Consider the following 8,843-nt stretch of genomic DNA (forward strand, 5'->3'; position numbering starts at 1 on the left):
GAGTAAATTCTAGCACACAACGCTGACAAGTGTTCCCAATTATGGCAGAGCTGCTTATAACTTTTTATCCTAACAGCTATCATCTTTATAAATAGTGGTAAGATGGTATGACAATGCTTTCCAGTGTTTTATTGCACCAACCGTCCGTCGTGTTAATACCGCGACAGATGCTGTGTGAACAGTGAAATACAAATGCAGCCATAAAGCGAACGTAGGAAACTAAAAGGCTAACTGTCATTGAGTACTTCCACTTGAAAAAGGTCGTTCGAGGGACAGGCGCTGAACTTTCACCATTACAGCTTCATGTTGTACACTTGCAATGGTGGTCCGTCGAGTGTTCACAAGTTGACCTGTGCCACGAAGCTGCCTGGAAGGCAAAACAAAAATGGAGCTAGAGGCGGATTTTGATGTGATGAAAAGGGACAAGTGCAACGATGCGTGGTACTCTCTCAAGCCTCAAGATGTTATTCGAATTCCTGGCTGCTGGGGAACTGTCCTGTCTTCACTACCGCGAAGAGGAGCTGCTTTGCCACAAAAGCAGTTTGTGAAGACAGGAATGACATATAAAAGCTACAGTCAAGTGTTTCTTCAACAGACTAGAAAAATTAAGCAATCATGGCGCGCTTATTCCCGTTATCGCCCTCCGAAGAGGTCGCCCTCAAACCGCTTCCGACAGAGCAAACATGTTTCTCTTCTGGTAATCCGCACGCGCTAAGCTTACAAGAAGCAGAGAATGAAGGAATATCACGTCCCGTCACTTTTTTCAACAAATGCGTTGCTTCAATGAAAAAGGTCTGGTGGGGGCATCTGAGGTATTTCTTAATGTTCCACAGCGAGCGCCTCAGTCTACAGGCGTTCGTGTTGAGCCGTTGCAGTACGTCGCCGCACGTCTGTTCGATTGCCTCGATCTGTTTCTTGGACAGTTTTCGTCTGCAAGCGCCGGCGACTTGTTTGGTGTTCCTCTTAGTCGAATCTGCGTTCCGGAGATCGTCGGCGTTGGCCGAAGTGTGATTATCCAGGTATGCTGACACAGAGGGCGCAAAGTCCAAACCGAGTCGTGCAAAGAGGCGCGCCGTTTAATTTGCGGGTTCAGAGGCCAGATCTTCGAAACGGAGGCTGTGCGTACGGCCTAGGCGCATTTTGCCCGTGAGCTTCTAGAATTCATCGAGGTCGGAGCGCATCTGAGTGCAAAGAGCCGCCGCACTTCCACAGGACTCGTGGTCCGTGCACCAACGAAGACCACGGCTCGAGGAGTAGATGGCCCGCCGGTCGCGAACAAGGTTGACCACGCGGATGCACTCTGCGAGGTCCGGGTGCCTCCAAACCCTGGCATCTACCTGTGAGGTAAATAAATTCATAAAGAGTCTTGACATGCAGTTGATACTCTGTAATTCCAAGTTTCCTGCGCCCTGCGTCAATTATATTGCTTATATCGCAAAAAAAATGCTACGAAACCTAGTCACAACCGTCATGTAGCTGGATAAGCCAAACAGCTTGATGCAGACCTTCTGTGCTTGATGCAAAAAAAAAAAGATGCATGATTTGTACGTAAGCTGTCAGTTAAGAAAGCAGCATTGTGTTTAGTGCAAACCATAGTTAAACGCATAAATCCATGCGTGCCGGCATGCCCAAGCCTTTGAGATTAAGTCATCAAAACATTTTAACAGCTGTCTACGAATGTCTTTTTGAGTAAGCATTGAAGCTACTAACCAGACCTGGGCATGCGTTGTGACCGGTGACTTGGCTCGAGTGTTTCACTGCTCGAATCAGTGTTTTTTGTTCAACTGCTGGCTTTTGGGACCTTGGCCCACTTTTATTGTCAGACATTTTTTTAATGCTTTTTGTTTGAGGGCCCTCTACACCTCAAAGCCTTCTGGTATTTAAGTTTTTATCCTCTTTTAGGCCGTATAATTGCACCTTCCATTAGTTTTTAATATTTCTTTTAAGGCCCTGTACACCATTGCAGCTTTCTGTTTTCATATATTTTAGCTTCTTTTAGGCACTTTTTATTTCAATTTCCATAAGCGTTTATCAGTTGTTTGCGCGACGAGCCACTACACCCACCTCTCCCGTTATCGCCTTTCACAGCCACTTCTTTCGCAAATGCATGTTTTACTCACCGACGTGACTATTGTCTTAATTCGTGTGACGGAGCAACCCTCTAATCGATGTACGGCATCTTTACTCACCGTGTACCTTTTAAAGAGCTACGCAGATCTTTAGCAAGCACCGGATGTACACTAGACTTCTAAAAATTAAAACTGTTACACTTAAGCAAACGAGCTTCTTACAAAATAATGATGCCTATTAATTTAAAAAATGGATTAGTGAATGCTGCAGAAATTTAATTTATTAATTTGCTTGCAGACGCAGTATACTATTTTTCATTTCTTAATCATAAGCTACATTATCCTTTTGTTTGGTTTATTGTTCAATTTTTTTTTTACAATAATGCTACGCTTGACCTGTATGCGTTTATAGAGTAAATAATCCGTCGTCATCTGTAACCTTTAAAGAAGACTTGAGAGCGCATTACGCTAAGCCACTGTTTACGCCTCTTCATAGACTGCAACTCAAGTAACGAAGAAACACTTTTGTCCTTTGAATGTTAAATTATTTTTAAAAGAGATTTTTAAACTAACCTGATTTTATGAGATTGCGCTCAAAACAACACGATGACTTATACTTGGGCGCACTGTTTCGTTAGGCTGAAAAACTGCGCTACCCGATCTGAATTATCCACCAAAGGCGATTAAGGGGACTGTCTTCAGTCTATTCCACAATAAAGACTTTTTACAAGATATGTTGCGTATTAAGGTTTTTTACCCTGAGTTCTGACGAGCGGGCAATATTGAACCCGGACGCGTTCAGTTGTAGGCACTAGTTTAAAAGACGTCTCTCTCAAAATGCTCCAGGGTGGAACTTAACAGCCAGTGCAGAAAACTTACTCAGCATACGGAGAAACTTTCACAAGAGCCACAGCGCAATGTCTTTTCAACAGGCGGTCTTCCTGAAAGCTAGGCTCTGCCGAGTTGCACTGTGCCTAGGTAGTTGTGTTGTGACGCCATCGTGTACATGTGTCAGAAAGAGACTGTCGAGTGAACATATGTGCTCGCGGCAAATAGCATTAAACGCAAAAGCAGAGAAATGTTTGAGGCCTCCTTTTTCTTTTGTTTTCAGCTTCCACATTTCTTTTTATTATTGAATACCGTATTATCCGGTGAGTGAGTCGCACAGTTTGCCATCTGCACGTGACATCTCCTTGTGTGTGACATAAATGTGTGATGTTCTAATGGCGAACATGCTCCGAGGGGGCCTGATTTCACTGGTGGAGAAATGCAGACGCACTCATGTACTGCGCGATGCCGATGTAAGCTAATAGCCCATGGTAGTCAGAATTATTCAAGACTGCGCTAAAATTATTCCAAGCCAGTCTTCCTTTAAACTTTCAACCTTGCCTTCAACCCTTCTTCGCGGCCTGGTTGAGGTGTGTACAGTGACTGACAGAGTTGCAGCACGCCTGTTTTCTTGACAACCAACCATGTCTCTTGCCTTTTCGAAAAAAGTCGGACCCTCAGTGTTCATGAAAGAGTTGAGCAGAAGCAGGAAATTTGTTTTTGTTTTTTTTTCATGATTATTTCCTGGCTTCTTTACAAGAAGGCTTGCCGTAGACCCCAGGGACACGACAAGTCCACGCGCTGCTCCATGTTGTGATCACCGCATCGCACCCTTCAGTGTATGGGAGTGCTCTGTCGGCAAGTCAGATGCGAAGAGGACGTGTTTAAATATGGAGCACAGATCAGCTTTGCAGCAATCGAGGAAATACTGATAAAAATATTAAGGAAAGTGGAATTTAATGCAGGGGCCTCTAAAAATTCCGAAAGTCATCCGGTTGTTAGATTCGCAAGTTACTCTTGAAATAAAAATTGCGCCGCAAGGCCTTTTATCAGAGTCACCAGGAAGCTCCTATGCGCCTTCAACCGTTTCAAGACTGGTAAACTGCTGACACCGTTATACCCACAGTTATAGCGAATAATCACCAGCCTGATGTAATAGCAGTAAAAGGCAGTCGCTGCTCCTCCCCAACTGCAGTCAAGCTGCAGAAAATGAAGGTTAACGTTTTACGCTAGCCAACATACATGAAACCTTGTGGTTTTAAACGAAGCATGTGTTTGACATGTGGATAGGCACATCCGTCCAGGAAGCACACTTGACACACTTGACATACCATACAAAAGAAGAATGCAGCTAACGAAGCCTTCCCGCGCAGCTGTGGTTAAGAAGAAGGCACACTAGCTGTTCCACCTCATGTGGCAGCAGTGCAATTATACTCTTAGTAATGGCGTGTTCTCGCTACTAATGCAAGGAGCTATTCCTTTTGTAAATTTTCCTACTGGATGTATAATCTTTGGCACCGAATATAAGCATCGGGCTAACTACATTTGCTGCAGGACAAAGACTTCTTCCTTATCGCTCAAGTTAACCTGCTCCTGTGCAGGCAGCAACCCACTTATCACCGCACACTCCCTAATATCATTCGCCCAGCTTTCTGTGTTCCTGCCCCTGCTATGCTTGCCTCTTCATAGAATCTACCCTATAGTGATAATACTGATTATAAAGTCTCTTAAGGTTTGAGCGTCATTCTTTATTTGTCATATGAGTTGAGTGCGTAATTTTGTAGTACTTTGTAGTTTTCATATCTAGATCACAAACACCCCGCAGGTCTTCAACAGACAGCGCAATGTAAAGCAATGAGAACATTCTGTGTGCATACGAAGAGTTATCGATGGTGCAACTTCCATACTTCGAGCCTAATACATTGATTTCTTAGTAATGTTTTCAGTGGAACGCTCTTCACCAAGTCGGGTTATGTTATTTGAGAAAACGTTAAGGCGCCCGTGTGCTGTGCGATGTCAGAGCATGTTAAAGATCCCCAGGTGGCCGAAATTATTCCGTAGCCCTCCACTACAGGCACCCCTTTCTTCTTTTGTTCTTTCACTTCCTCCTTTATCCCCTCCCCTAAGGCACGGTTCAGGTGTCCAACGATATATGAGACAGGTACTGCGCCATTTCCTTTCCCCCAAAACCAATTATTATTATTAGTATTATTTACGAAATTATCTGCGTGAAAGCAGCATAAAATTTTAGCACTTCTTTACCGTTAAAATCTGACGAATCATAAGGGTTAATAAAAGAAGCAGTGAAACTCAATGAAGTTAGGTTCGTGCGCAGGAAACATTAAAACTGGTTGAGGGAGATTGAGATTCCATAGACGCTTTCGTAAATAACCAGACAGGTGTAGTTAGCGATCCTGAACTGAATTTTCGAGTGAGCGTTCAGCACGACAAAATTAAAATTGGTTGATGATGATGATAGTTTTCTCTTTCTCTATCAATGTCTTTTTTCTCTTCTCTTGCGGAGCAGCGCTAATGATCAAAGAGTGTTCATATAGGAGGTGGCGACCAATTAATACATTAGGGTAGATAATTCATGCTGCGGTGAGGGGGTGGGTTTTCGGCGGTGGTCACCGGGGTCAGGCCGCGCCCCAGGCTTGGGTATGCAGTTCCACCGACGCAAGGATTATTTTTTTTGTCTGGCGGAGGACTGCTCGGCACCGGAATTCAAACCGTGGTCTTTGTGCGTACGAGCAGGATGCTCTACCTGTACTCCTCTGCATCTACAGACGAAGTGTGACATCAAATAGAGGTTTTCCTGCTGCGTATGCCTCGCAGAGAGCCCCACTAACATCAAAGTAATTAGTGGACAGAAATGACTGACGGGAGTCAGGCAGCGGCGACTGCCTTTTTTTGCACCCTGTATGAGGTGAGTCGCATTTAGGAACAGCCAGAGCACACTAGCAACCAAGCAGGTGTTTCCGTGTCTCTATGTTTTTATGCCGTGCTATGAGCTCTAACGACCACGCAAAGATAGTACCAAAGCCATAAAAAGAAAAGATCGCTGCTGAACTGTCGTCGTTCTATTTTTTTTGCATGCAAGCATTAAAACCTCCAGTATCAGATTTCGCCGATGTCTGTCTGCCCGAAGCCTTCTTTTGTGACCTTGAGGTTGTTCAGGAAGAGCAACCTGGATCGCACAAGTCCCAGCGGTGGCAGCACTTGGCAAAGCATAGCGGATGCGCATTACTCGACCCCTACATCACTCCGTCAGGAGTGGTATGAGCACTCGCAGCGATCTATGTATGCTAAGTGAAGAATGACCAATTCCGCATCTATGGTCATTTACTTATTAAAGCTGTCGAGACATACGCTTAAAGCGCAATAAGTCTGATCTCGCAGATCTTTGTCTCAAGCCTGCTTGCCCTTGAAAACCGAGACTCGAACCGAAACCTAAGCGAAAGCTGCAGTGCTAGCGCGCCTAATTCGCATTTGGCCTCCCCGCACTAAACCACCCGTTAAAGCGGCGGTGGTCCGATAAGGCTATCGCTTTACACTCTTAAATGCGAAGCTTAAGCGTCCTCCATGTTTGTTGCCTCTCTGTTGGCCTTTGACGCGGAAACCCTGCGGTTTTTGCAACGGCAAGGTGAGAAATGTTTTTTTTTTGTTTTCCGAGCTATGCTGCATTTGAAGCAGTTCAGGCTGTCCACGCCGGCCAGTATGCGACGAATTGCACAGTTCGTGAAGGGCGCTTTGGGGCCTACCGGTTGTACTGGCGTGTTTCGTGTCACTCCTGGGGTTTCCGACAATGGCCGCTTGAGAAGCGTTTTTATTTGTCAAACTAGGCTACATTGCAAGCAATTTAGGATGAGCACGCCGGCCGAGCGGGCGGGTGTCAGAAAACGACGGCCTGTTTGAAGAAGTGGTTTCACATTGGCTTTTCAAAGTGAACGTGACGTTTTAAAGCGAAAGCTTTACTGGCCACAGGTTGAGCAGTTTCGCGTGATTCCTGGAGAGCCGTGCTCCGCATTTGCGAGGAGCAGCGACGACACCCGGCGCATTTCTCTCTCTCGCTCCCTAGTCACAACTGCGCATGCGAAACTTGTAGCACCGGGCCACAGGTGTTTCGCACCTGCGCAGCGCCGCGCATTTCCTCAAAATGCAACTTTCAATTATCAGTTTTCTCTTTCTTCTTTCCCTCCCTAATTTATCCCTTCCTTTACGGCGCGGTTCGGGTGTCCGCCGAGATATATGAGACGGTTACTGTGCTGAGATATATGAGACGGTTACCGCGCCATCTGGCATGATGTCACACCACGCGGCTCGTCGCCGCCGCCGTTTGGTAGACGTCACATCGCGTTCCTCGTCGTTGCTCTCACCTCCGCCGCTTCGTCGTCTGCGTCGCATGCCTTATAACATGTCGGAGGATTGAAAAGGAGAGCTCGCGTTCGCTGCAACCACAGTTGTGTCGTCTTTAATGCGACAACAACATAATTAGACGACCAGACTAACCTGGACTTGCAATCAAGATTAACCAAGGCTAACCATGCTATGCCTTACCTTTCGCTACGTATATCCTGGTATAGCCGAGCTAAGCGATCAAGCCGCAGCGTTCATTGGGTGACCAACCTCGCGCGATCAACCATTAATATAACTGCCACCTGCCAGGGTAGGCGCGTTGCCTATCCAGTGTGCGGAACGCACTCAACGTTAGAGGCCAAGCCGCGTCTACTTGCCCGATACACTGCAGCTTTCGCTCTCTAATTAGATTCAGCAATACTGGAACCGCAGATAATAGTTGATGGTTTCCGACAGTGCCGAGGTAAGCAAAATAAAAAAACCATGTGTTTGTCAAACTAATGCTGCGATGTAAGCAATTTAGACAGCACTCCAGCTCTGCCAACCTGTGTGAGGAACTGCGCAGTTTGCAAAGGCGCGCCATGGCGCGGCCACCTGTTTGGACGCGGGTAGTTTTGTTCTGTTATGAGGACGTGCTGTTTATTATAATGCACAATTTCTTTCAATTCAATTGTTACGGTGGGGCAAAATGAGGTCAACTGGAAAAAAATGGGCGAATGTGTCGAAGGCAAGTTTTCAGTGGCAGTACGAGAGTGCGCTTTTTAAGACGGCTGGAAAATAAATAGCACGTAGGACCAAAAGCTCTAAAACCAGGAGCTTCTCCGTCGAACATTCTGTCGTGGCACTAATGAAAACATTCAATGCACCCTGCATTTTTTCTCAGTCCACCCAGGAGGCATTCTGTGGAAGTCTAGCATAGAGTCTGTGGTCGGCTGCGTCCCGTGGGCGACGAAACCACTGTGCTTAAGGTGCGAAGGGCTGCAGAGAAGTGAGTTTGGGTCCTAGCTTGTAGTCGACGAAGCAGCATCTGACCTGGCTGGGCCTCTCCAAGTTTAAATAATTTTAGAGGCTGCTTTTTGGAGGCCATGGCTTTGTGGTGACACCCACTTCTGCCTCGACATCCCAAGCTGACGCACAAGCCATTTGCTAACTCAGGTAGAAATGAGATCCTTGGTCCTTGGTTCTAGAACATCTGAACAGTGTCTATGATGGCCACCTAAAAGTTTACACTGATGGCTTTAAGAGCAGGCATGAATAGTCCTACTGAGCCATATTTGTGGTGCCTGACATTGAAATATCTCGGGTTGGGCGCTTAGAAAGGCTAGTGTTGTCCACTTCGGCTGAATCATTGGCCACTTTAGGGTCGCTTAAACGTCTCCTTTTCTGCAGAGCACGGAGATTCGTCATTCTATCTGACATACCCACAGCTGAGTATTGGCCAGGGTGCCCAGCACATTAAAGCAATAGTGACCTATTGATGCAAATAAAATTAACGTGAATGCGATTTTGTGTGATAGGAAATAATTAGAAAATTATAACATCGTAATCTCCCTGACGCAATAATGTAATTATGAAGATAAATGCGCACTG

The 8,843-nt window shown here is 45.9% G+C and overlaps 1 protein-coding gene across 1 annotated transcript; it reads right to left on the reverse strand.

Moving 5' to 3' along the window:
* Positions 1 to 338: 338 nt before the first annotated feature.
* On the reverse strand, positions 339 to 7,044 carry LOC144124060 (uncharacterized). Its single transcript, XM_077656731.1, has 4 exons — positions 7,027 to 7,044; positions 1,157 to 1,337; positions 851 to 1,024; positions 339 to 367 (listed from the first exon to the last, which is right to left on the reverse strand). The coding sequence occupies exons 1-4, from the start codon at positions 7,042 to 7,044 to the stop codon at positions 339 to 341; spliced, it is 402 nt and encodes a 133-aa protein (XP_077512857.1).
* Between the last annotated feature and the right edge of the window lie 1,799 nt (positions 7,045 to 8,843).

Source organism: Amblyomma americanum, chromosome 3 (assembly GCF_052857255.1).
Source record: "Amblyomma americanum isolate KBUSLIRL-KWMA chromosome 3, ASM5285725v1, whole genome shotgun sequence".
Taxonomy (NCBI): Eukaryota; Metazoa; Arthropoda; class Arachnida; order Ixodida; family Ixodidae; genus Amblyomma; species Amblyomma americanum.

Coding starts and splice junctions, on each gene's coding strand:
- LOC144124060 (XM_077656731.1), bottom strand. Junction 1,025..1,156: donor CTCCGACCTCGATGAATTCT/AGAAGCTCACGG, acceptor CCTCTGTGTCAG/CATACCTGGATAATCACACT. Junction 368..850: donor ACGGCTCAACACGAACGCCT/GTAGACTGAGGC, acceptor TTTGCCTTCCAG/GCAGCTTCGTGGCACAGGTC.